The 27,339-nt window shown below is 37.6% G+C and overlaps 3 protein-coding genes across 3 annotated transcripts; 2 read left to right on the top strand and 1 right to left on the bottom strand.

Annotated features, from left to right (window-relative positions):
- The first annotated feature begins 2,589 nt into the window (after window positions 1–2,589).
- On the top strand, window positions 2,590–7,244 carry LOC147855508 (ABSCISIC ACID-INSENSITIVE 5-like protein 2). The gene is made up of 4 exons (XM_087330273.1): window positions 2,590–4,750; window positions 5,090–5,161; window positions 5,935–5,964; window positions 6,945–7,244. Exons 1-4 carry the CDS (start codon window positions 3,851–3,853, stop codon window positions 7,026–7,028), a joined length of 1,086 nt encoding a protein of 361 aa, XP_087186399.1. The 5' UTR covers window positions 2,590–3,850; the 3' UTR covers window positions 7,029–7,244.
- A 1,634-nt stretch (window positions 7,245–8,878) lies between these two features.
- On the bottom strand, window positions 8,879–12,149 carry LOC147855507 (uncharacterized). The gene has a single exon (XM_087330327.1). The coding sequence runs from the start codon at window positions 11,948–11,950 to the stop codon at window positions 9,440–9,442; it is 2,511 nt and encodes an 836-aa protein (XP_087186453.1). The 5' UTR covers window positions 11,951–12,149; the 3' UTR covers window positions 8,879–9,439.
- A 9,206-nt stretch (window positions 12,150–21,355) lies between these two features.
- LOC147855506 (uncharacterized) lies at window positions 21,356–25,183 on the top strand. Its single transcript, XM_087330707.1, has 2 exons — window positions 21,356–21,824; window positions 24,792–25,183. Exon 1 carries the CDS (start codon window positions 21,372–21,374, stop codon window positions 21,783–21,785), a length of 414 nt encoding a protein of 137 aa, XP_087186833.1. The 5' UTR covers window positions 21,356–21,371; the 3' UTR covers window positions 21,786–21,824; window positions 24,792–25,183.
- Window positions 25,184–27,339: the final 2,156 nt, after the last annotated feature.

Below are 27,339 nucleotides of genomic sequence, written 5' to 3'. Positions count from 1 at the left end.
GCAAGAAACATGTCCCTTCAAAACATGTCTTCATTTTAAAGTCATCACCAAAGGTAATGCACCGATCATCACACACCAAAAGCTTGACATTACCATTTCACACATAAAGTAATGTGCCAAGTATCCCAAACCTTCTATGCTAGCCAAGCTTTAACTTCTACCAACTTATGATATACATCATTAGTGTGCATTGCTAATATTGTTTTCCACTACCAAATGACCAATCTTTCGATGTTTCCTTGACCACCAACCTAGAATTAGGGAATCTTGACTAGGCAATGCCAATATTGATTGCCAAATATATGCCCATATCGATGTGATATATCAAACCTACTTCCGACTATTCGAAAGGCCATAATTTTCCTACGTGACTCTAAGATAGTATCTTCCACAATTACTAAGCCAAGCCTTGTCGTTCGATTAAACTATGACTTGAGATTTCCTTTTCCATCACAATCTTGAGGTTGCTGCTAAGAGAGCACTAATTGTTAGACCACGATGGATTGTGAACATTTAAATGCCCAAGTACTTTTAATAACAGGCCACCATAAAGTTGTAATTCTCACTTTTCCATGGTACATATATACCCACCTTCTCCACAAATTAGTTCTGCCCAAGCTTGAGTGTATATGCACATAGCTTTTAAAAGGTTAAATCATTCGGCCACCATGTGATCTTCCAAAATTATTTAGGCCGCTCTTCGTAAATACCAAAATTTGAGTCTTTATTCCTCAAGGTGTATTTTAGTGAATGAACCAAATAATTTAGTGTTTCTTTGTCCATGGTAACAATGGCAAAAAAGAAGAATTCATTGGAATCATTATTGCTTGTACCACTTTGAGACGAGTACAAAATTGTTAAAGCGTGAGACTTCTAATAAATACTCATATCTAAAATTGGACTTGATATCCAATTCAAACTTTGAGACGGTGAGATATCAACGTCAATAGGGTAACCTAAGTGCCAATATACATTCCCATTATGTAATATGCACATATTTGAAAGTAAGTAAAACATAAAATATACTATATAGAAGTTCATGTAGACTTGATTTACAAACCAATTATGTATATCAAAGACTTTACTCCCCCACCCCCACCCCCACCCCCACTAAGATACATTAAATCCTCAAAATAAATAAAATATTAATTATATCTATGGTCATATCTATATCTTCATTCTCACAACAAAGTTTTGGTCACTCTACCAAACAATATTTGTGTCCTTGGATTCTTAGAAATGATATTCCTCCAACGAGGTTTTTTGGTAGTTCTAGCCACACTCATTATGTCAATACCAATTACTACTATACTTAGACTTTAGTTATGATTCACAATGATAGTTATATGTGACAATCAAGGTATCCAAAATAGATCTTATCATTTTCAAGGAATTTCCTAATGAAACGAAGATGTCACATTCAAAGTGGTCAGTTTCTCAAATTTTCAATAAGCTTATCTTATCTTACTTCGTTCTTTCAGAATTATATGTGAATGCATTATCCAAGTATCTTTTATCTACCATTTCAGCAAGGGAGATGCTACGGGTAAATTGAAAAATCATGTACTTGCGGGGAAATCTATTCATTCATTACAGAACAACCTATACCCGTAGTATAACAAAGGTTGAGATGAAGAAGTGGGTTGAAACTTTTCTTCAAAGTTGAAGTGAGTGGCATTAATAATCTTTGATTGCCTGGCACAATAGAGAAGTTTACGAGTATCATGCGGCATGTCATGTTCATGCATGCACTAAGCATACAATAGTATGTATATAAACACCTCACATGGAAGAGGTGAATATCATCATTTGAGAGAGACCATTATGAATCATGATATTGTATTGTGACATTATATCTATTTGAGGATAAGATCCTCATCCATATTCTCTTTCTTTATTTATGCTTTAACCTTTCTATTTAAATATAACCAACGATATTGGGTCACACCATCCAAGATAAACCAAATCACATCTCCATGGCTTTACCTATATTATCAAGTAAAGCTTTGAGAAATGAGAACGAAGCATGTGCCAAGAAGGCTTTGAGCTATTGATTAGTTCCCGAATGGTAAAGCCATACCAACGATTTCCACGCATACTACCAAACTGGCAAATAATAATGGACTCCATGGCCATCCTTGTCTTAGTGACCTTGTCAATGGTATTGCCCTACTCACTCTCTCACACTCACACACATTGAGAGTCGCTTCACATGTATTACGTGAAAATGTAAATACTTTTTGGTCTCATAGGTCATATTTGAGATCCGAAGACGATAAGAGAATCTCTCTCTCTCTCTCTCTCTCTCTCCGATCCGATTGCTACATTCACTTAACGAGCAATCGAGCGATTTTGTCGCCGGGTTGCAACTCCAGCCAATTACTTTCTGCCACGTGGCCCCCTTCAAATACATACATACATACATACATACACCAATAAATAATATTTAAATAAATCAATTAAATAAATAAAATAAAATAAAATGAATGAATGAAATGAATAAGTCGTATCCTGCTCTGCTCTGCTCTGCTCGCAGAGAAAGCTTCGAGGGGACAGCTATGGCGAACGCCCCCACATATAGGCAGGACCCGATCCATTCCCTCTGTCACAGCAACGCCATCTCCACCACTGCTTCTCCTCCTTGACTCAGGTGCACAGAAACGCCGTTTTTTTTTCCATCAAAAATCTTGAAGCATTCTGTTTGATGCCAAGGATTCTGAAGATCCATGGCTTTTCCTATGCATTCATGTAAGCAGAAATGCCTTTTCGTCGATCTCTGAAGAGTTCTGTTTGAAGCTACACATTGGAGAAATCCTTAGGCTTCTCCTTGGCATTCAACGACTTCAGAAGCATCATTGACAGTGCTGTGTGCCTTCCTTCCTCAAGCTCGTTTTGCTTCTATACTAGCATTTTGTATGATGTTGTATGCTTTTGGGCAGGTTTTCTGTGTTCAGTTTTCTCTTCTTCGCAAGAGAGCTGTGGCTGAGCCCTGCTTGAAGGTACAGCATCAGAACCTCCATACCTTCTCAATTGCACTGAGATACAGTGGTGATTGCTTTCTGCAAGGTCTTTTTGCACCACGCTAGCATGTTGTGTGATATTGCATTCCTGGATTATGCTTTGACAAGGTTTGTTGTACTTAATCGTGACCTCGTCTTCATCAAAGAGCCATATTCTTGCAAGAGGACAACTTCAGAAGCTCCATATCTTCTTCCCATTCAGGAAAAGCAATGTGTTCCACATGCAATCTCGTTTTGATTCTACACTAGCGTTTTGTCTGCTTTGAACAGGTTGCTATGCTGAATTCTCTCTTTATCATCGAAGAGATATATCTCCTTGCAAGAGAGCATTTCTGTTTGAAGCCGCAGTTTCAGAAGCTTTAGAGTTCCTTCTTCACACTCATATACATCTTCGGGGTAGCTCATTTATCACCGACAATAGCATTTGGTGTGATTTTACATGCTTGAAGCAATACTTTGAAGACATTTTGTTGTGTTGAAATGTTTCGACTTCATCGTAGAAATTTGTCTTCTGGCAAAAGAACTTCAGAAGCTTCATAGCTTGTTCTTCATGCTCAGCTACCACTGATACTCTGCTTTTGTGCTAGCATTTTGTATATATTGCATTTCTAAAACATGATTTGAAGAAGTTTCACTTTATCAAATTGTCTCTTCATAATCACAGATATCCATATCCTTGCAAAAGAACAGTTTTGTGAGGCTCCAGAAGTTTGATTGCAGCACCTTCTCTCGCAGAGTGCAGTTTGCATTACATTAGCATTTTGCATGATATTGAATCTTTGAGCATGTTTTGATATCTGTCTCCTTACAAAGAGAAACAGTATCGTGAGATGAAGTCTGCAGCATCAAATGTTTCAGTTCCCCTTAGAGCTCCTCTGGCATCCTTCTCCTCTCTCACTCGGCAAAGCTCAATTTACATGCTCACACTTGAGGAGCTACAGAATGCAGTAAATGAGCCAGGAAAGGGCTTTGGTAGCATGAACATGGAAGAGTTTCTCAAGAATATATGCACTGTAGAGGAATGCCAAGTTATGACAAATGCAATTGAAGGTAATAATAGCTCTTCTATGACAGGAAGTACTTCATATCTGCCTTCTGGATTGCAAAGGCAGACGAGTTTATCTTTGCCTAAGAATTTGTCAGGAAAAACTGTGGATGAGGTCTGGAAAGAAATACACCAGGCTAGTAACCATTATACTGCTACAAACAATGTCTATCAATGTCAGACGACATTGGGAGAGACAACATTGGAAGATTTCTTGATGAAAGCAGGAGTTGTGATAGAAGAAATCGAGGTTGAACCATCGTCAAATAGTAACAATAGTGTTGTAACTGGTATAGGAAGCAGTTCACAAACATCACAGGCAACTTCATCAGAGGCTGATTTGTTGAATTTCCAACTGAAGAGCAACATGCCTCACCAACATTTGCTTCAATATCAACATCAACTAGTGCAACAAACTCAACATCAGAATCGATATCAGGTGGATGCTGCCACAGGTTTTCCAGGAATGTTGGTTGCCCCTAGTGTTGTTACAGCTAGCTTGCCATCATCAACAAATTCCAATGGTTTTGATACTCCTTATGATCCAGCCACAGGCAGTCTCTCTCTTGCTGTATCTGGTCGAAAGCGGTTCTTTGATATGCATGAAGAAAAATCAGTCGATCCACGGCAAAAGAGAATGATTAAGAATAGAGAATCTGCTGCCAGGTCTAGAGCGAGAAAACAGGTTAGTGTGAAGTATTGGGCAAACCCCAAAATACTCCTGACCTTTTCTTTAGTTGCCCTTAAGTTTTCCTTGTTTCACCAAATGCCCCTGGTCAATCCCCAAAAGGAGAAGGGGACATCTTGACCATATAATTGCTTAAATAGCACGACAAATTTTTGAAAAAGGGATGATTTGACAATATAATTGCTTGAGAGGGATTTGACAAAGGTATTTGGGAAATAAAGAAAAACCTAGGGGTATTTTGAATACCTATGTGCTGCTATCAGTCAACTGTCGGTATGGTAATTCATGTTCCTTTACTAATGGAGCCTAATTTTTTTCTGCATCTCTTTTCTTAAGGCATATACTGTAGAGCTCGAGTCTGTGGTAACATTGCTAAAGGAGGAAAATGCAAAAATTTTGCAACAGCAGGTTTTTTTCCTCACTAGTGTTCATTAGTTCGGAAAACATGTATTCTATGCTCTTTCATAATCAATGATATGGTAATAATGAGAGGCATGGTAACAAGGTTCTGCAAAATTTGCATGGCAAAATCATCAAGATAGACCATAGAATTGTTTTTGGAAAAAACCATGTTGTGCCTCAAAAACTTCATAAGGTAAAATAAATGGTTTCCTTCTATGAAAAAGGGCATCCATATGTATCTGTATGATTAACTTCAAACAAAATGAATATGTTCTATCAATAATAAATGATAACATATATCTAAGACAATGCATCACTAGAGGAGGCATCGTCATTGATCACCATTTGATTACAAGCTCGGAACCCTGATCATGATTCACTACTACTAGAATCATAAATTGCACTATTCTTTTGGAGCTCAATTCATAAAAAGTCATTAGGTTTCAAGTTTCAATAAACCCCCCAAAAAAGCTCGAATTGGTTGGAGAAAAAAATGCACAGCAGGGTCTAAACGAAAACAAGAAAACACTATATCAACTAGCAAAAAATGTGGCACAACCTATAATTGAATTGTTATCCTTGCTAGATGGGGTCAATATCAATTACTTCCTACTATCTATATATGATAGTTATTTCCTACTTCCAGAGATTGATGAATTTTCCGATAATATACTATTCTCTTGCATTAAGAAAATGGGTATTATCATAGAGAAGTCTTTTCTGTGTTTCTAATAAACAATATTGACTCCTATGCATATTCTTTTTTTCATGAGTTTCAGGCTGAAATGACAAAGCGGAGGAGAAAAGAGGTACTTCTCATTGTTAAATTATTGTTTCATTGGTTTTCTTAATTTAGAAGAGCAATTAAATAGTAAACACATTTATTTGTGGTTTGATCTTTGCTGGTGTATGATAGAAATCTTAGAATATGCATTTAATGAATGACTGAATCGACATATGATTTTAATTAATATGAATCTTTTATGCTAGAACAAAGGATATTATAGTTCTAGAATACTAATCCAGGCTATAGTGTAACAGTGTATGTAGTTCCTTCTATAGATTGATTTTTCTCAAAGTACGCGTTTCCATCATCTTTAATTTGCTATAATGAATTATATTTCGTTCTGCTATGTCGACGGTATTATGATATTTTTTTTAAGTCTCTTAAATGGTAAATATATGATTTCTTCCCCATATATTTTTATTCTCATCTCTCTGTAGAGTTTTCTTACATATCTTACTCCTACATACGAAATGCACACAGGCATATGCATACATCTTTATAAGACTAGAGTATTTTGAGCTTAAGAATTGATAAAGAGAGATGTATTACAGTAGGTCCTCCTTGGGTCGTATAGTAAAACTTCGAAATCTCCAAAATGTCCTGTAGCTTCCAAAACCCCTACAATGAAGAAAATTACTAGCAAATGCAAGTTCCACTGGAGCTAGTTATTTTGTATGAACAAATGTATGCATCTTATGCGAGTGACATCTCAAAATTTTGGAACATTGATGAAATGCCTGGATATATGCGTGTTAAATACATATGGTTCTATGTTATAGATCGCAATTCTGTATATTAACATTGTTCTTACTGTAACCTACTTTTTTCTTTCAATCCTGTTTTTTGTCCTCTACATTTTTGTTTTTAAATCTATCCCCTTTTTTCAAGTGTTTCTTAATCACTAATCAATTTGGAGGAAACATATTGTAATTTATTTGTGATGTCTAATTGAACAATGAAGGAATGGGTGTTAATTTATCATTTGATATTTGGCATTGGCAGTTGATGCAGATACTTGTCCCAGTCACAAGTAAAATTGTAAGGCCAAAACGCATTTTGCGCAGGACACAGTCAGCTAGCTGGTAAAGATAAGAGTATATAAAATCCTTGGAAGCCATGCCAAGATAAAATATAATGTGCGTTCTACGGGTGCTTTTGGTTTTCTTTCGTCAGTCTTTGGAACTTTGACCATAATACTCTGGAAGATTTAATAAAAAATAATAATTGCGAAATGGACATGATTATTGAGACTAAACAGGTGACTAAACACTGCTAACTTTAACCATATATATACTTGTCACTAATTGCATATTTCTAATTACTGATGGAGAATGTAGTGTGTGTGTGTGTGTGTGTGTGTATTGTTTTTGAATGGCATATGAATTTGAAAACAAAAGCTCTGGTCCTCAACTCTCGACCATGTCTATTGCACTACAAATTGCACTGCGGCCATATCAAAAACCTATGGTAGCTATCTTTCAGCTTGGCATGTATGTATGTCCATGTCAACAAATAAATGTAATAATATTTTGCACCTCTATATCTGTTGGCAGCAAGGGAGGGATGGGGAGCATAAGTTTTTTCATGAGCAAACAGCCTTAATCATATGTTACCATGAAGTGTGTTACTTGCTTGACAATCTTCGATTGATCATATGTTACCGTGAAGTGTTACTTGCTTCATGATCCTCGAACTTCACACTTGCATAATAATCTGTTGAAATTACCAAAGGTGAGAATAAGTCTCTCGTATTTCACAAAGAAATTACTGTGAAGGGTTACTTGCTTGACTATTGTCGAACCTCACTCGTGCATGACAATCTGTCTAAATTACTAAAGAACATGAGAGAATCTAATACACTGGAAAGAAAGTGCCCTCTTGTGAGAGCTTCTCAGACAATAAATTAAAATCCATCCAAACATATTGATCTAATGCACAGGCTCATCAATTGACATGTAGGCTGGGATTCATCCCCCCTAGGATTTGTTCTTGATAGGTTCAAAGTGATAGATACCAAGAAAGATTGTTTGCCTAGTTTGCCTAGCATTTCCCCTTCAATTGACATGTAGGCTGGGATTCATTCTCCTAGGATTTGTTCTCGATAGGTTCAAAGTGATAGATCCCAATAAAGATTGTTTGCCTAACATTCCCCTTCAGAAACTACGACTCAATGGCCTCCTCCAACACACCTCATCTCAGGAGTAGTTTATTTTCTTTCTCCATGTGAGCTCCCAAAAGGGTTATTAAGGAGAAGACTTAAATTTGGGAGCTACACATCCTAGAGAATTCGGAGTGTGTATGCTTGGTTGTGTTCATTTGACAAAAATAGAGCTAGTCCAACACTTCAAATCTTTAAAAGCCATTGGGCATCCAAACAACAATTTCGTATGAACATACGAACCCTACAAATATTGTATGAAGGGCCTTTGCTTAATGGCCTTCGTAGACCACCCTCTTCATATTACTTGCTTATTTCTAGATCATATCCACCCTCCTGTCCAAACGATGGAGGATTGTATCTAACAATACATTGGTTCTGTGATATGTAGATCAAATACCCTATACCAATTTAGATTATTTGTATGAAAAACACGAAGTGCTGCCTACACAACATATAGGATCAACACGGACAATGATTCGTCAATAAGACAACACGAAATGAAACATCAATGATACCTTGATCAATCAATCGATGGGTAAGATTGGATATATCAGGCATTGATCAAGGACAAATGTCACAAATCAATCGATCAATGGGTGAAGCGTAGATTGGGGATTGAACATGGACGACCAATTGATAAATTTAGGATTGGTCATGGACACAAAAACATTCATTTCATTTACAAGGTCTTTTGAGGATTATTATTTCTGAGGATTCTTAATTTATCATACTACTAATAACAGTTAGACAAGGATCCGAAATTAATAAACGAATGTGACAATAACAATTTCAATTAATAATAATAATGGTGATGACAATAATAATAACCAGGAAAAGGAGTCAAAACCAGTCTACTGGACGCAGACTGCATCAGGAAAAAAAAAAAAAAACCTAATTTCAAAGAGAATGAAGATCCACACACCACCATGGATGATGATAGTGAACCCTAAACTCTGAGATAGTGAAATTGGAATGAGAAACCCGAACCAGAAAGGACTGATGATGATGATCAAGACGATTGTTGATAATGACTGAGACATACACTACTCTCTAAGGTAGGAATCGTTTTTATAACCCTCCCCCCCCCTCTCCTCTCTCTCTCTCTGTGTGTCTGATTTGATCAGAAAATTGGAAGAGATATGGAGTTCATATGTCCTCTCTCTCTCTCTCTCTCATTTGATCGGGGAATGGAAGAAGCAACAAATAAATGGAAAGCTTTGCTCTCGAGGTGGGAATTTTAGATGTGGCTGGCTGATTTGAACCAAATTGGGAGAAGCTCCTGCTTTTTTATTCAGACGATTAAAATTAAGCTCTTCGAATGAAATCCATGGAAGCTCTACAATGAACACCTGTTTTTGTTCTTCTTGCTCCTACTATTCTTGCTCGATTTGTTAGACACATCTGATAATGGTAGCTTGATTTCCATTTTCGCTGCAGAGAAATCGTCCTCCAGAGATGCAATATACCTGTTTATCTTGATCGCATTCATCTTCATCTCCAACCCTGTAGACTTCAAAAGCTCCAACTGTTCTTGATCCATGATTCTGTGCAACCTTGCCCTCTCAGCGACCATGGCAGCCTTTGCTTCTCGCTCTGCTTTCATGGCTGCCTTGCAAGCGTTCTCTTTCACACTGACGAGCATCTCCATCTCCTTATGTTTTCCTGCAAAGTCGGCAAGCTTCATCTCCAACACGGAGATCTTCTGAGAGGCTTCTCTTGTTTGTTTCTCCACCATAGCTTTGCTCTCCTTTTCTGCAACTTTCTTCTTTTTCTCAGCTTCCATGGCAGCCTCTTCTGCTACGAGAAGGTCTCCCTTCATTATCTGAATTTGGGCTTTTAGAGTGTCCTCTCTCCTCTCGGCAGACACTAGCTTCGAATTCAGGATCGAGATTTGCTTTGAATTCTCTTCAAGACGCTTACTGAAGTTTTGGTGTTCATCGTTCTTCTGTTCTTGCAAGCGATCCAGATCATGTTTCATAGAGGTAATCTTTGAATCCAGAGACTTCTCTCGCCTCTCTGCAGCAGCAAGCTTCTCCTCCATAGCTGACACTTGGGAGGAAGCTTCTTCAAGCTTTCTGTTAGACTCATTCATCGCTTTTTTGGAGTCAGATAGCTCTGCGTGGAGACTCGTGACTTGGTTGAAAGCTTTTTTCTTTTCCATATCCGATTCTGCAGCCACTTTCTCAGCCAGAAGAATCTCCTCCTTCAACGTTTCAATCACTTCCTGGGCATCATGAAATTCCTTGTTCCTCGAAGAGATCTCAGCTTGAAGCACCATTGCTTGTTCGCTGGCCTTCATGTTTCGTTCTTCTGATTCAGCACAGGATTTATGAGAGAGAAGAATCTCTTCCTTCAAATCTTTGATTTGTTCCCGAGCGTGAAGGAAATCTTTCTCTGCAACGGAGAGCTGGGACTCTAGCTTCTCCATCATTGCGTGCAGAACTCCATTTGCAGAGTACGATTCTTCAAGCTTAGCTTCGAGTTCCCCTATCTGAGCTACAGCTTTCACTGACAGAGTTTCAAAAGAAGCAGAGGTCTCCTTGCAAAACAAAAGTTCGTTCTGGACATTGAAAAGCTCATCTTTGAGGCTAGACGATACTTTTGTGGACGCAGAAAGCTCCTTCTGGAGCTCAATATTTTTCAAGGTGATCATTTCGTTGGAATCAGTAACAGTCTTCAGCTTCTCATCCACCATAGCCGCTTGCTTCATGGCTGCCTTCTTCTGGATCTCGGTCTCTTCACAGACCTTCTTGGAGTGAAGAAGCTCCTTGTGCATGTCTTTAAGCTCTTCCTGCTGCATCTTTCCCTGAGATAGCAGACGCAGGTTTTCATTCTGCAAACTATGGACATCCTTCTTCAATCTCTCTTTCTCATCGTTAATCTTCTTGTTGAAGAAACGAAGCTGAGAAGCTTCATCCATGCTTTTCTTGTGAGCTTCTTTCTCTTTACGTAACACCTCCATCGCTCCATCGTATTCCTTTTGCAGCTCCGCCATTTTCTCCTTCTCTAAGGCGACCTCCCGCGCGTACAGAGTTGCGGTGACGTCCAGGTTAAGCTTCATTTCTTCTTTCTCTTCGGCCATAGCTGAAAGCTCCAACCTCAGCTTCGCTACCTCTTCTGTTAGGACGTTCTTTTCTGAGTTGATCTCTGAAACATTCGCAGAAAGCTTCTCATTTGTGTGCTGAACCTCTCTATTCTCAAAGACGAGCTTTTGCTTCTCCTTCTCCAAAGTCGAAAGCTCTAACCGAAGCTTTAACTTCTCTTCTGCTAATACGTCTTTCTCAGACGTGAGTTCCAGGACATTCTCAGAAAGCTTCTCATTTGAGTCGCGAAGCTCTCCGTTCTCAGACAAGAGCTTCTGTTTGTCTGCTTCCAAATCAGTTTTCTCTGCACGTGTTTCTGCGAGAGCTCGAGTGAGAGCTTCTTCACCAAGTCGCAAACTCTCGACCAGATCTTCCAGAATATCCTTTTCTCCCAGAATCTTATCCATCTCATCCATCAGTTTCCCCCTCTCAGCCATGGAAACTTCTGCTTCCTCTCTTAGTCTAGCTGCTTCAGCTGCAAGACGATCGTTAGTGCTCTGCAGGTTCTCCACCATAGAGCTGACGGATAGAAGACGATCTTCAGCCGTGGCCGCAGCTTTCCTTTCAGCTTCGATTCTCTCACTCATCTCGGATCGGATGTTCTCCACATCTTCTTCAAGCTCCTCCTTCTCCCTACGCAGCGATTCAGCGGTGTAAGATGTTGCTTGGAGCTGGATTTGCAGGGCTTTCATGTTCGATTGCGAGGCACGCAGAGACGAAACTTCTCTGACAAGGGTAGAGTTGAGGTCTTGAAGATTGGACATTTTCTCTTCGGCAGAGAAGGCATGGCGATGGACAAGATGATGTTGATGATGATGGGAGGTAGTAGTAGAGGGGCAACTGCTTTTCAGGGTACAGGATGTGTTAAGGTTGACATCGGAGCAGATGACTCGCTGGGAGCTGTCGGAGTGGCAGCGGAAGAGACGAGGGGGGATGCTGTTGCTGCTGCATTGATTAGCAGGAGCTGCGATGGAAGGTTGGGGATGAGCGGGGCGGAGTACTATTTTGCTGCAGCTTATACACAGAGTGGACGATGATAATGATGATGATGATGCAGAAAAAGAAGAAGAAGAAGAAGGTAAGGATGAAGACAGCGATGGCGCGTGGAGGTTGGTTTCTGAGCTGATGATGGTGGTGGCGTTGCTCTCAGCGATGGCGATGGCGATGGCGGTGGGTGCATTCTCCTTGTCGGCCTTCACAGAGGCGGAACGCTTGGCCCTGCGGAAATGCATGCTTGGATATGGATGTCTGAGGAGGCGAGTGTGAGAGGGGGAAGAAGAAGAAGAAGAAGAAGGTGAAGGTTTAGGGTTAGGGTTAGGGTTAGGGATATTAGTTGTAGCAGAAGATTGAGTGATGAAGTAGGTGATGATGCACACATACAAAATAGGCTTTTATATATATATATATATATATATATATATATATATATATATATAGAGAGAGAGAGAGAGAGAGAGAGAGAGAGAGAGAGAGAAGGTTCGGATTAGATAACGGCTCTAATCGGTTTTTCACTTTCGTTTTGTGTGTGTTTTTTTACCCAGTAAAAAAAAACACATACATACATACATACATACACACACGCACACAAAATACACACGCACACAAAAGGAAGGAGAGAGAGAGAGGAAAAGCATTAAATTGAGAAGGTTTTTTTTTTTTTGTTTTGTTTCGTTTCATTCTTTTTTAGATTTTAAGTTCCGATGAGAATGGATGGATTTAATAAAAAACATAGTTACGTAATATCCCGTGTTCGTCTAGCATAACATAACATAACATTCGTTTCCTACGTTGGAACACGAATGCGAATGTTATTCAAACATTCTTTTTTGTGTGTTTTTTGTTTTTGTTTCTTTCCCCTTTTTTAAGTTTTTTTTTTTTTTGGGGTGTTTTTGTTTTTTGGGGGGGTTTATTTATCTCATAACAAATAGTTAATCCAAAAGTATGGTATTTAGTATTTACCATTCTTTTGAGGGTGTTTTACCATACTCGAATGATTTAAACATTCGCGAATGTGAGTATGGTGCGTATGGTTCATACTGTGGATGGGATATATGGATGTGGATGCTCTCTCTCTCTCTCTCTCTCTTAAGTCTAAAAGACGGTCTTCTAAAAGAAAGAAGAAGAAGAAAAAAAAAATCAAACTTTCAAAGAAACTATGAATCATCGAACCCCATCACAATAATAAGACTCGTAAATGAATGTATTACATATGTGTGACATGGTGTGTGGGTTCATCAATTAACTCTACTTAAATTAATTTCCCTTCTTCTTTTAACTCGGCTTGCAATTTCTTTACACCTCTTTCCTCTCTTTTTTTTACTTCTTCTATTCTTTCTTTTTACCGCCCCCCAAATTTAGCCCCCCCCCCCCCCCTTTCCTTAAAACTAGCTCCAAATTTCTCTTTCTTCGTCTCCTATATGTTTTTCTTTTGTTAATTCTCATCATTCCAATCTCTTCTCGTTTCTTTTCTTCTTCTTTTCTTTCCTCTTCGAACCGTTTTCTTTTTTGAAAAACTTAACACCTTGCCAAACTTAGGAAGAAAATTGAATGGTCTTTTTTCTTCATCTTTTACAACACACTCACTCATCTTGCTAACCGATTCCGAATCTCTAATGATATATATGGAATCATTCCCTCCCCCCCTTCTCTCTTCTAGCCAAATATAGTAGTAGGCCATTCATTGTTAACTATCAGCAGTATGTACCAATAACTAACCCAATGTAAACTCATCTATCAATCATAGAACAACTCCAAATGGGTGTAGATATTTGTTGGAATAAATAGATAGATGTAGAAGCTGGGTTCTTCTAGTTTAACTACAGGCCCGCCTCCCCTTCTTCCTTTAGGTAGTGGTAGTGGTGGTGGTGGCCCCTAAGTATAAATAAATAAATAAAGGAAAATCGCTCACAATAGACAATAGAAGGATCTCTTGGAGTAATATCTCTCTTACTAAAGTTAGAGGGCATGTTAACGAACCATGACCTTTTTAGTGGCCCTAAGTATATGGATCACCCCCACATAACTCTTTTACTAGATCTCCTTTAATCATTACTCCAAAAGGAGGTTTGGAAATTGGGTCTCTTGCTAAAGTTGGGAACTTCTAAGGAGATAGTTAGTTGTTTAGGCCATCACCACCACCTTTAGTTTTTGTGGTGGTGGCCTCTTTCCTAAGTAGACCACCCAATTTCCAATAGTACACGAATCTCCAACTGTGAATCAAAGAGGTTTGGGTTAATCTTTCTCTGTCTAAAGTTGGAGGAAATGGTAACACCTTAAGAGTCATCTATGGGATGGGCCCTAAGTACATGACACCACACACAAATATAACCTCTCATGATTGTTGAAATGTTTCTCTTGCTAAAGGTTGGATGAAATATTTTCCATCACCTTTTTAGTGAACCCCAGTTACATTCCAATGACAATGATACCTTGAAGGACACTTTATGATATTGTTTCCCATCATGCTACTTAGTTCTTTTATAAAGCCGAATGTTTGATATTGTTTTCAGTCATGTCACTCAATTTTGTGTAAAAGCTAATATTTGATATTGTTTTATGCATGATGCATTGTCGATTGAGTGTGTGTGTATACATCAACATTGCAAAGCAATGGATCATGCATGTACCATTGCGGTTGTGCATGCTCTATTATTCAATTCATCATGACAACACTTAATGTTGCCAAAAGTGAATATTTCATAATACAAGAACAATCATGCACAATGATAATTGCGCTTAATTTGTCAGTTCATTGCAACAACGGCTAATACTCATAAGTCATAAGTGGTTCGGATACACTATATTAGAATAGAATAACAAAGGGATATTGGAATTATTTCATTATAGTGACACTTGCAATTGGACATTTTTTATTGAAATATGGATTCTGGAACATCAAGAATTTTAAAAAGTAGAAATATCTTGGGTATTCTACTGGGATTATGATTCATGATACATGATTTTGCATGGCATTGACAAGGGAGAGGTATAAGGGTTTGCATGTAAATTATTGACCCAGGCTTATTGATTTTCCCTCTTTATTTAGGTAAGGCATTGTGGCTTGAAGGGATATAGACTTATAACGGGAAACCTAGATTTATTATTAGTTTATGGAAAAGATGGATTTATTATTAGTCTATGGATTATGTCAAAAGATTAACCCCCCCTCCCCCACATGTATATGGCCAAAGATGGGTGGCAAATAGATTTGTGAGATCACCCTCAACTATACACTCCATCGAAGGTCAAACCCCTAGAGTGGATTCCTCGATGAGCTTAATAACTATATGAAACAAAACAAACTTCCTATGGGAGATTGTGTTCAATAAATTTGAAACCTTCTTTGAATTATGACAAATTGCAAAATAAACAAACATTACAATTGATATCCTAAATAAAGCTTGACGTGTAAGCATTATCTCCTTATTAAGATTGTAAACATCAGAACAATTTGAGGCCAATTATTGGCACAATTTTGAATGTTTAAAATTAATATATAAAGTTGGTGTTGTTATGTAGTGCTAAGCTTATATATTTCACTTGAGATCATCATGCTACCAATTTGGTCCTCGAAATGGTTTTGCGAGTTAACTTTCCACAAGTTGGGGATTGAAAACGATACCACTAACTCAAAAGTGAACTACTATTCAATGTCCTTGAAGCTTGTGAACGTTTCACAAACTCTTAGCTATTAGAACAAGGGTTTTTTTATTTATGAAAGGAATCAATGCATACAAAAAGAAGTTAGGCAATTCCTTGGTGAGCATCGAGCTTGGTACTATGAAATCTTAATTCGCTACCAACTAAGTGATACATAATGTGCTAGTTGCACGTGTATATAGACATGCATGAGGTTGCCATCAATAGCATGAAAGTGCTTGATTACAATTAATAAGTGCTTAATGAAATACTTAGTTATACACCAACTCAAGAATACCTAATGTATTGTTGCACATTTATATGGACATAATACCACATTGCAATCAACTAAGGAGTATCGAGTAGTTGAGAAACTAACATCCATCAATGTTCCTTTGAAGGAGATGTTGCAACAAGATGATTATGGGGAAGCATCCAAATCGATAGATCATAACATGTTGCATGAATTTCATCACCCTCAACTCCAATGTGTGGGTTATGCTAAGATTTTATTGTTGATGTCTCAAGTTATAAGACTATTATTGATGTGGCGATGTAAGAAGATGTGGAACTAAGCTAGTGTGTGAACCTGACATGGGTTATGCATTATCTTCCAAAAATATAATGGGATGTGATAATTAGTCATTGCACATAACCTCCCAAAACAAGCATTGTTTGGAATTGCATGTGAATAGTCAAAATTAATGAAGTGTGTGAATGTGGGTATAAATAAAAAGAAAACAATATGCCATCTCTTATTATATTTTACAGACCTTTCTATATTCTCCACATTTGCGCACTTAGTTAATCAGAACACGAGAAAACTCTAGAAAACAAGAAAAGAGAATTTCGAAATAAGAATTGAAGTTGAGGATGAAACAAAGAACATGGTTTTGCGAGCAAAAACTAGAGAAATGGTGGGCATATATCTAGGCCAAATGTTGGAAATAAGGAAGAACAAAACCTATAGAAGTGCGACATCCAAAGGGTGGGCTGATAGTTATTGGAAATAGTGAAGCCACCCTCCATAATAAACTATGTGTCGTTTAAATTTTAGAACTAAACCCTAAACTCTAGAAATATGTTAAGGGATATATTTCCAAGAAGAATTGGCACATATCAAATTATATTTTCAAGATGAAAACTATAGACAAGATAGGTATGGATGCAACCTATCAATCCCCTACTTGGAAGGAGCTATGGTAGATATTTGTTTCTTTATGCATGTGGATTGTCATAATCTTAGACTAAAGAGTTTAGGAAGTCTTTAATACAATATATATCATAACATGAAAAATAAAAGGCCGTTCAAGTTTACAAAGTAATTGAGCTGTCAAAATTGAGTGCCTTCCTTTGTATAGCCATGACAAATTATACCATACAAATAACAATGATGCTGCCATTAAATGCTCAAATGTGTGATTAGGCAAGCTTGTAAGAGATGTTCAATTTCACAACAACAAATTACTTGTCTCCTTTGACCATTTCACTCACTCTCAAACAACATTTTATGATCTAGAGATTCCTCGATATGCTTAACAATTAACCTTTTTAAAATTTATGTCACATTACTTGGAGTCACATGTCCTAATTGTTAAAACAAAGAGAGGCTCATACGTTCTCCCTACACATATAGTTACAAGAAATCAAACACATCCAAACATTTGAGAATAAATTAAACAAACCAACCATTAATTGCATTAGGATATTAACAAGCTTTCAAGGGGGTTGTAGATTTAGTGTAAGGTATAAGCAAATGGGGTCATGGGTGATCAAGATGGTGCTCAACACACCTATGGTGATGCAAGGCGGGAGTGGCTCGAGGTGGAACTACCAGCCCCCACGTTGGTTGTTTCCTATTCACCTGCCACCCTCTCTTCGGTGTAGGCCCCAAGAGCCGACTCGTACGAGGCCACATTGAAGGGCATTGCCTTGGATATAGGTAGCTTCTTACATTAAGTTAGGCCGCAAGGCAATGTAAGTGGCTCATCTTCTTTGGCTTGATCGGAGGAAGTCTCCCCGATGTGTGTATAAATCTCCTTATAGACTCTATGTAATAATCCTTCCTAACTAATGGGAAAGTAGCTTTACTTTGAAAAAAAAAAAGAAAAAAAAAAGATGGTGCTCAACATGGTGTTTGAACATGGAAGTATATTCATCAACTAGTGGGAAGGAATAACTTAACAAAGCACATATTTTGGGACCTCTAGCTCAAATGGCCTAGGATTGAAATATTTCTAATACCAAAGTGAGGGGCCTATTACTCCCAAGCTCTCAACAATACACATCTAAGGTTAGAATAATTGTCCATGCATGTGGTGAATGGTATAAAGTCTATGTGGACACTGGTAACAACACAAGACATTATTTATGTTTAGAAGGCAAGAGTTATTGTAAGATATGGAACTTGGAGTTGCCAATCCCATTGTATGTGAATCTCCAATTGGACAGTCACACAATTTGAGTTCAATTTCAAAGGGATTACATGAAAAGGAAAGAATCAAGTAGTAGACCATTTCTTGAGATTGACCATTAGGGAAAAGACATATTGGATTCACTGAAGAAGTTGTAAATGTCACATTGTTTGCCAATCACCTAGACTGTGAATGGACATCTAACATTGTTTGCATTCTCAAATGGAAGTCTTCTTATCATCCAATAGCTAAGTAAGGAGGATGTGTGTGCTTTACTTTGATGGTGTTAACCAATTTCGATGATACATGGGAACTCATACATGAGAAACCAAGAAAACTTACTCCAAATATGCATAATAAACTACAATGTTCGTCATGGAGCAATCTCATTAAGGTAACGACACGGTGCATTTTAGTGCCAATACAACATCCAAGAAATATACATGGGAACTTATACATGAGAAGCCAAGACAACTTACTCTGAATATGCATAACGAACTACAACGTTCGTCGTGGGGCAATCTCATTAAGGTAACAACATGGGGCATTTGGGGTGCAAATATAACATCCAAGAAAAACCTCCAAGTTGGTTTGAACTTTGGACTAGTGCACATTCTTTAGAGACACACATGAATATGTGAAAGGAAGAGAGGAACGTTAATGCCATACACACTTAGTCGAACCACAACCCATTTCAGTGGTTCATGGCTTAACAACATTTTGAGATTTGGGGGATTGATTTCATTAGCCTCTTAGACATGTGTCTAGTTAAAAATGATATATCCGACTGACTATTGCACCAATGGGATTAATGTGAAACATAATCCAAGCCCTACATGAAAGAGGTGCACTTGTTCATGTCAAAAGCAACTTGTTAATAATATCCAATGTGATACACCCCAATCGACATACATGTGACTCTTGCTTCATAGAGTATGTCACATTTTGTGGTGTTTTTCACATATTGAATCGCTTTCTTAGCATGATCAAAGTGCCTAGTCACACAATGCTTGCATGAATTGGTGAGCTCATGGTCACTCGTTAGAACAACACCCCCTACTACCCTAGATGAAATAGCCAAGCTGAAAGCCCCAACAAGATTTTGTGCATGGTACATTGGTATCAACCAAAAATATAGTGGTGTCACATTTTAATAGGGAACAACAAAGCCACATGACACTATGGGCTTTTGTCACATTTATATTAGTTTCTACACACTCCACTCCTTTTTACTTAGTCTATGGTTAAGAAGCCATAATGCTAGTGTATGGTAAACACATCAACATGAGGACATGAGATGCTTTAGGCCTATGCGATTAGAGTCCCTACTCATTTAAAAGTATGTAGCAATAAAATCCAAATTGGAAGAAAATACAAAGAAAAATGCTTGATTAGAAATAGACCTATGTAATGCATGAGTAAAACTTTGATAGAATTGGAAGGCTCGTGCCATTAGCAATATTGAGTATAACATTTACCCACAAAAGGTTACTTTATTGCCCATGTCCCTTCCATGGAAAATAACCTTGGACATTTTTGCAGATATCACAACATTGTCATTCGATGGATGGACATGGCTCTAGTGTTCTACCACCCAACCTTGTATCAATTGACTAGCTTGTTTAAACTGGAATAGTTCAAATTGAACCATTTAAAAAAAAAATCAAGCTCAAACCAAATTGTTTTAGAGTTTTCCAAACTGTTAAAACTACAGTTTCACTGTTCGGTTTTGATTTCCAAGTTAGGTCAACTTTTGAATTTTGATTTTTTAAAAAATATCAAAATTAGGCTTAAAAATGAAAAGTTTGTTCAAAAAAATAATGAAGAAAATAATGAAGTGCCAATCCTAAACCTTCAAACCGTTTAAACCACAGTTCCAAACAATTTAAATTGGAAACCATTTAGCTGATAAAAGCTCGAATTGAATAGAACCATTTACAAAAACTTGAACTTGAACCGAACTGTTATCAATAGGCATAGCGTGATCTTCAAGTGCAACAACTTCAATGATTTCTTAAGGATATACAATGGCTTCTTGAGCCAACATATCACACATGGGTAGATTTACAACATGAATACATGTACTTGTTTCATGTAGACCTCATCATTAAGTTTCTTTGGAGGAAGGCATTCTTCACATCCATTTGACGGAGGTGCCATCTCTTCATCATGACAAGTTCTCGCATGATTTGTAGGATCATCACTTGTTCCATAGGAAGAAAGGTGTCATCACATTTGATGTCGTGAGTTCTTGAATAACCATTGTAATTATGATTGATGAAGCCATCATAGTCGTACTTTACCTTGTAGACCCATTGAAAACCAATGACATTCTTATGTGGAAAAGGTGGGCGAGGTCACACTTTTCATTGTCTTAGAGATATCAAATGTGTTCATCAATTTCTTCAGCCCACATAAGTTTATGGGACACTTTTGCAAACATTTCCAACTAGCGCACAACTACTACTTTCATCAGGGGAGCGAAGCGATGTTTGCACCATGTAGTTGTCATAGCTGGATCACACAACTAGATTCTTCTCATGAGTGGAGCACCATGGCCGAGCTTGTGTCATTCGTAGATCTTTCATAATGCAAGCCATCCTCACGAAAGTCACGCCGAGCTCATCATCAATCGATGGAATTGAGCCGACGATCTCTTCCTGGCTTCCCCACTTATGCTAGCACACGCGCATAACTAATGCAGCTCAACTCGCTCATCGGGTCAAGTACTATTGGGAGGGAATTATCGATCTGTTGGGAGGATGGAGCGAGTGTCATCAACTCCGAAAGAGGATGCAACGGGCCCTTGCTGACAACATGCAAGGGGCATGCCGGTGAATGATCAAGAAATTCTAGGGGTATTATTGTAGGTTGTTGGTATACAGTATATGTATGTATGTATGTATCATATGTATAGAAATATGTATGTATGTATGTATATGTATATGAATATGCATGCATGCATGTATGTATCAGAGAAATATGTATGTATATGTATATGAATATGTATGTATGTATCATATGTGTAGAAATATGTATATGTATATGTACATCCATATATGTATGTACATACATATGTGGTGACTCTTCTGTGAGAGAAGAGAGAAGAGAAGAGCAGAGCAGAGAATTGGCGATGGCAGCAGGGCTAGGGTTTGTATTGGGTGGAGGAGGTGTGCGTAGCAGAGCCATATTCTGGTCCTCCCATCGCCTCATGAGGGCAGCTGGAGGTGGGAAAGCTAGCTCAAAAGCACCCGCAAAAGCAAAGAAAGCTAAAGTAGAAACCCCTGTTGGCCCGACTGTGGAGAAGGAGATCAGGAATAAATCGGTTCTGGGAGCCAACATCCTGAAGGAGGGCGCAGACCCCCCTGTACGCCCCGATTCCGACTACCCCAATTGGCTCTTCTCCCTTCTAGACCGCCCATTGGCACTCAGTGAGTTAGAGCGCCGTGATGCACACTCCATGACCCTGCATGAGCTTCATCGATTCGTTAAGCTCGACAACCGCCGCCGTGTCAAGGAGAACAACTCGCTCAAGGCTAAGGCTTGATGTTTGCCCCCCCATATCTATTCCTATATTCAAGCAAAGGTGCCCATTTTTTCTTTTTTTGTTATCTTGTTATTTTTCTTGCTTTTTTTCCCCTTAGTAACTTAAGGATGATTCAAATAATTCTGGAGTAGGTATTTGATGAATTGGTGCCATATTAATGCCCTCTCATGAGGCTGCACAAACATACATATACATGTACATACATATATGTATGCATATTCATCTAGTTCTGGCTTTGGCTACTTCATTGAAGGCGTTATTGTACACAAACCAAAATGAATTTTCTGTAATTCTCTCCAGTGGGTCATGTTGCCCCTGATGTGAATGTTATTATATATGTCATTATCGATGTCTTAAGCTTTTCAAATCTTCGGCTGCTGCCGTTCGTGGCATGTTACAAAAGCCTGAGCCCCTAGGTCCTCTGTAATGGTGTTTGCAAATCAGATGCTACATGAGTTTGCATTTTGCGCTCTAAAAACATTGCTTTTCTTTTACATGGAAGGATGCAATAAACTGTGTTTTATTTTCAACTAGCTGGGCACTCAACAAATCGTCATATTTGAAAAGAAATAGTGTATTATTCTTTCTAGCACTTTCTGTGAAGGGTGGTTGTTGAACCTTCTTCGAAAGCACTTTTTGAACATAAACGGGCCTTGTGGGACTAAGCATTGTTTTGCTAGAATAAGGGACTACATGCTTTCATCTTATAGTTGGCTAGAATTACTGTCACATGGAGGTGCTTTCTGTTTGCTTCTACTACATGATTTATTAATTAGTTTATTTTATTTTGGTTTTAATTTTATCGTTTGAACTCTTGACCTTGGACATTATGACATTGCATGTCCACTGTGAAACGGTCCACAGTAGACCGGCGAGCCATGGCCAACATTGGATGAGCATGTGGTCAATTCCAGTTAGCATTGGATTCTGATGTGTTTGTAAGTGTGTGCGGTCAATTCTAACATTGTACCTTATAAAGCCTTACAAACTTCCACATAAAAGTTTTAAGGGTGGATAATTGAAAGGGCTAAGGTATTCTTTTTAAAGAAGTGACAATTGGCAGTGTGAGAAGGACGTGCCACCATATGCAAACAAACCCCTCTTTTGATGAAAACCTCAAAATTGGTCTTGGAAAGAAGAAGGAATCACGATAAAGAGCAAAACAATTCAGGATTCATACTCTCTTTGCTAGTATTTTGTGCAGAAAATACTTTGCAGCTCTATATATGTGTTTTAATACTAAAATAGGCTGAAAAACTCTTTGCTAATGTACCCAGCAGAGAACACGTTGGAAGCTCATTTGAGTTTTAGAGCTTAAATAGTCTTAAAGACTACTACGTGTCTTTCTAGGGTTTGGGTAATATCTGATTGTATTATCTTCAATGAATTATCAATAAAGCGAATTCTGAAAAGGGTGCCAGTCTTTCGGGCCAACAGGAAGTCAAATTCTTTGTCCAGGGGAAATCTAGCTTCCTGAATATGAAACTAATACATAGTGAGTGAAAATCTTAAGTTGACCTTTCTTTGTTTATAGTAAACATCTCCAGTAGTGAAATGGAGCTAAATTGTTGGATTGATTGGAGTTTACTGTCCTCTGAGGATTCAATGGCTGGGTGGGGTGTATCGGTGAAGCTGTGTATATGGTTGTAATAATGCACGGTAAACTAAGAGGAGAATGGAGATCATCAGTACATTGAAACATCCAGGTACAGTGTTTCGATTTTTTGCTCGTGCTCTTTCAAGTGTAGTGAAAATTATAGCTATGGCTGATGGGAGGAAGCGAGAGGTCGAAGATTGTGATAGTAGATCAGATGACTATGATGAGGTGAAAGACAGGTTCGCACAAAGAGTAAATGGGAAGACATCTGGAATGCCAGAGTACCTGTGGAAACTTGAAGATGCTAGAAAAGGCAATGTGAAGGAATCCAATAGGAAGGGGAAAGGCAGAGTTTATTTAAAAGGAGATTGGAGTGTTGAAAGAGATGGTTTAATGGCAGAGAAAGTTGTTTGTTTTCTCTGGGAGGAACTTGTCAAATCTGTATCTACCGTGTTACCGTGATTTGATGAGGCTGATGGGAGATGGTCAGATGTGAGAATAGCCCATGTGAACTTATTAGAAGCATAGGTCAAGAAAATTAACGTTGTAATTCCTCTTTGCTGCTTAAGTTATTGTGCTAATGGATCCCTTCTGTGCTCAGGCTTTGAAACCATTCCTGTGGGTCGTCCACATCTCTAGGATGTCACTTTCATAGTTAGATGAAAATGGGAACAGAGAGCGTATAAGGACAGAGAAAATTGAAAACCAAACTTACAATGCAAAATATGTATTTTATATGTATCTATAAATATAATGTTTATAGTATTTTAATTCTTGTGAGACAGTCAATCGTTGCAATTAGTGGCCTCCATGTGTATATTTTTATATATATCTGTACATATGGTACGAATTCAGAAATATAGAATATATATGTACATCTATTTATCTAGAAGATTAAATTTAAAATAAGGGTCTCACACAAGGTCATTCATCCCAATATTCACTAATTTGTGCTTCTTTTAATAACTGCATTTTTGTCTTAATGTTTAATAATAGTTCTTAACCTTTTTACTTTAGTTTTTTCCCTTTACACTAGCCATAGCCATGTATGAGGATCTTAATTTTTAATGGCCTTTCCTTAGCCTTTTTACTTCTGTTTGAACATATAGTGGGTGCTTGACTTCTCATTTCGATATCTTGTTGTCGACCTTCCAGTCTAGCCTAACTGATTTTGTACATGATTCTTCCACATTTAATTGTGATGCAAATATTTGTTCATTAGCTATCTTTATGTTCTTCTCTTAGCATCCTGGCTTTCACTGACATTTCTCCTAGGCTGTTTTGAGTTGATGTTAATGTTTATGCAACTATGTTTATTGTGCTCAGTTAAACATAGAAGGATTTTATTTATTGCATTTGAAAGTCGCCTTTGTTCTTCACGAATGACACTTGATTGTTGTTTCTGACAGGTCATGATGTTATCAATTTAATGGAGAATCAGGTTGGAAATTTGCATTTACTCTATGAAGAAGGTAGATAGAAAGTTGCAGTGTCATTTGATCCATGATATGGAAGCTCAAAAGAGTGCCGGGCTATTATTTTTTTACCTTCAGTTTCACCTTTTATAAGTCATGGAATGTTGCCAATAGCCTAGTCCTGGATTAATTTTAAAACACAGCTTTACTTCTTGACTAATGCTAACTAACCTGAGGCGAGGGAAGTTTTTTTGTCTTTTAATTACAATGACTTTTCTCAATATATTGTTTATAGAAGGATGCCACACTCAATTGTAAGTTCTGGTGTGATTAGAGAAGCATATATTTTGGATTTGCTGGAGGTCAATCTATTGAGCCATGTTTTCCTATTGGAATTCTATTATATCCCATTGATTCCCAAAACAATGCATTGTTTAGTTATACTTGAACATATTTTTAGTTTTTTCACAATTTATATATCCCTTGCCAATTGCAACACATGTTTCTTTTTCACGTTGTGATTGAGAAGTCTTGTTCAATCTCCAAGCTGTAGATAGTGTAATTTATCTGGAACTTGGTCTGCAGTGGAATTAGGAGTCCTTGGTAGAGAATTGACCACCATTTTTCTATACTAAGAATTCACCCCATGCAAACATCATTTTACGAATTCCATAACCTTGAACGTATATATATGGCTTATGTTGGGCTCTTTGGGAACTTTGTAAAAGGAATTTATTTTTTACGTTGGAGGACATACCTAATCACCATATCTGTTATAGTGTGTATATGGCACCATAATATATGTGTAAACCATATCATCCGAGATATCTTCCATTAGTGTAACTTCACTGGAAACACACTGATGCACTCATTCATCTTCTGCATTTTCATAATATAATCTTGCATGAGCAAGTGCCTCATGTAGTTTTCTTGTTTTCTTGTTTTTGCTTATTTGTGCTGTAATATGAATTTGTATGATGGCTATAGATGTTTTTAACACGGGGGGTTCTTCTATATGTAAGTATGTATACCAAATCTTATCATGTACATTTAGTTCATCTTTACTTTCATAATATAATCTTGCATGTAGTTTTATTGTTTTCTTTTTTCTTATTTGCACTGTAATATGAATTTGTATTATAGCTATTGATGTGTTTATTACGAGGGGTTCTATACATGAGCATTCCAAATCTTGTCATGCCTCCTCTTTGTGCTTCCTCTCTTGTTTCTCTTTCTCTCCCCCTCTCCTCACGTGCTTCCTCACTTGTTTCTGTTTCAACATAACGATTTATTGTAGTTGAGTGATAACTACAACAAAACTTTATCACTCAACTACAATACAATGTTATGTTGAGTGATGATGTTTTGTTGTAGTTTTTATCTTGAAGTTTGAAATAGAAGTCAGTGGTTTCAACATATGATCTATTCCAATTGCTAACCTTGTTTTATTATTTTGATTTTGTATATGGAAGTTGGAACCAATAGCCTTTTCTCTAAATGACAGCAAAGACTATTTAAGAGTTTTGCCATACACTTTTTTTCCATTTTGGACACAGAAGCAAGTCAATCTATTATCATATCTTCATATATGCCCACTACGAAGGAGCATAGTAAGGGATCTAAAGTTTATGAATACAGGAGACATTAGTGTCAGTTCCTCTTGAGGAGGTCAATGATGCGTAGACATAAATAGATTTGATTGGTGGATATCTATGCAATCTTTGATACCTATTTAAGCACAATAAAGGGGAATATAGTCATTTGGAATGCAACTCATTTAGGAAATGTACATAATCTCCACATGGAGAAGAGCCATAAACCTCTCCATATCTTTTGCAAACTTATTCATGTTTAGATTGTAGAAGGCAACTTTAAAAGAAAACATTAGTTGGAAATGCATTGATCTTGGTTGGCACCATGGGATCAATCATCAAATGGCCAAGGATATAAGACACACACACGCACACACGCATGCACAGAGTAGCAAGACATTACTACATTAGAAGATGTTATAGAAAAATTCCGACTTCATTCGTTTTATCAATGCTCAATTGTACATGCCAATAAAAGCATTTGAGATCTCCCCAAAATCATAGGTCTATATTACAAAACAATGGCACATTGAATTGTAAGAGTTATGCATATTATCAATATTAGCTTTACAAAAAGTGTTCAAGAGATCTATATGGCCACCTACTTCTCCTGTCTTTATCAAGCTTAAGATAGATTATGCAAATCCACATGACAATGTACGCCATGAAACCACATTGTGTTTTGTTAGTTGAATAAATACCTCTTGTGTAGGGCCTGAATTTGACGGGTTAGTCTTTAAGTTTTTTGATGGGCATTTTTTAAAGATGTATGTCATACGACATGAGAATGCAAAAATTAACATGTCATTTGACATATAAGTTTTAATAATGAAAAGCTCTATATGATGCTTCATCATTATACATTTTATTATAGAAAGTACACAAAGATACACAAATAAACATAACTACCTCACAAAGATAATGAAATCATACAAAATCATACAAATTGA

This window comes from Azolla caroliniana, unplaced genomic scaffold (genome assembly GCF_043228905.1).
Source record: "Azolla caroliniana isolate FFs.n. ecotype wild unplaced genomic scaffold, voAzoCaro1.0.p SCAF_14, whole genome shotgun sequence".
Lineage (NCBI taxonomy): Eukaryota > Viridiplantae > Streptophyta > Polypodiopsida > Salviniales > Salviniaceae > Azolla > Azolla caroliniana.
This window is presented reverse-complemented; position numbering and strand designations above follow the sequence as displayed.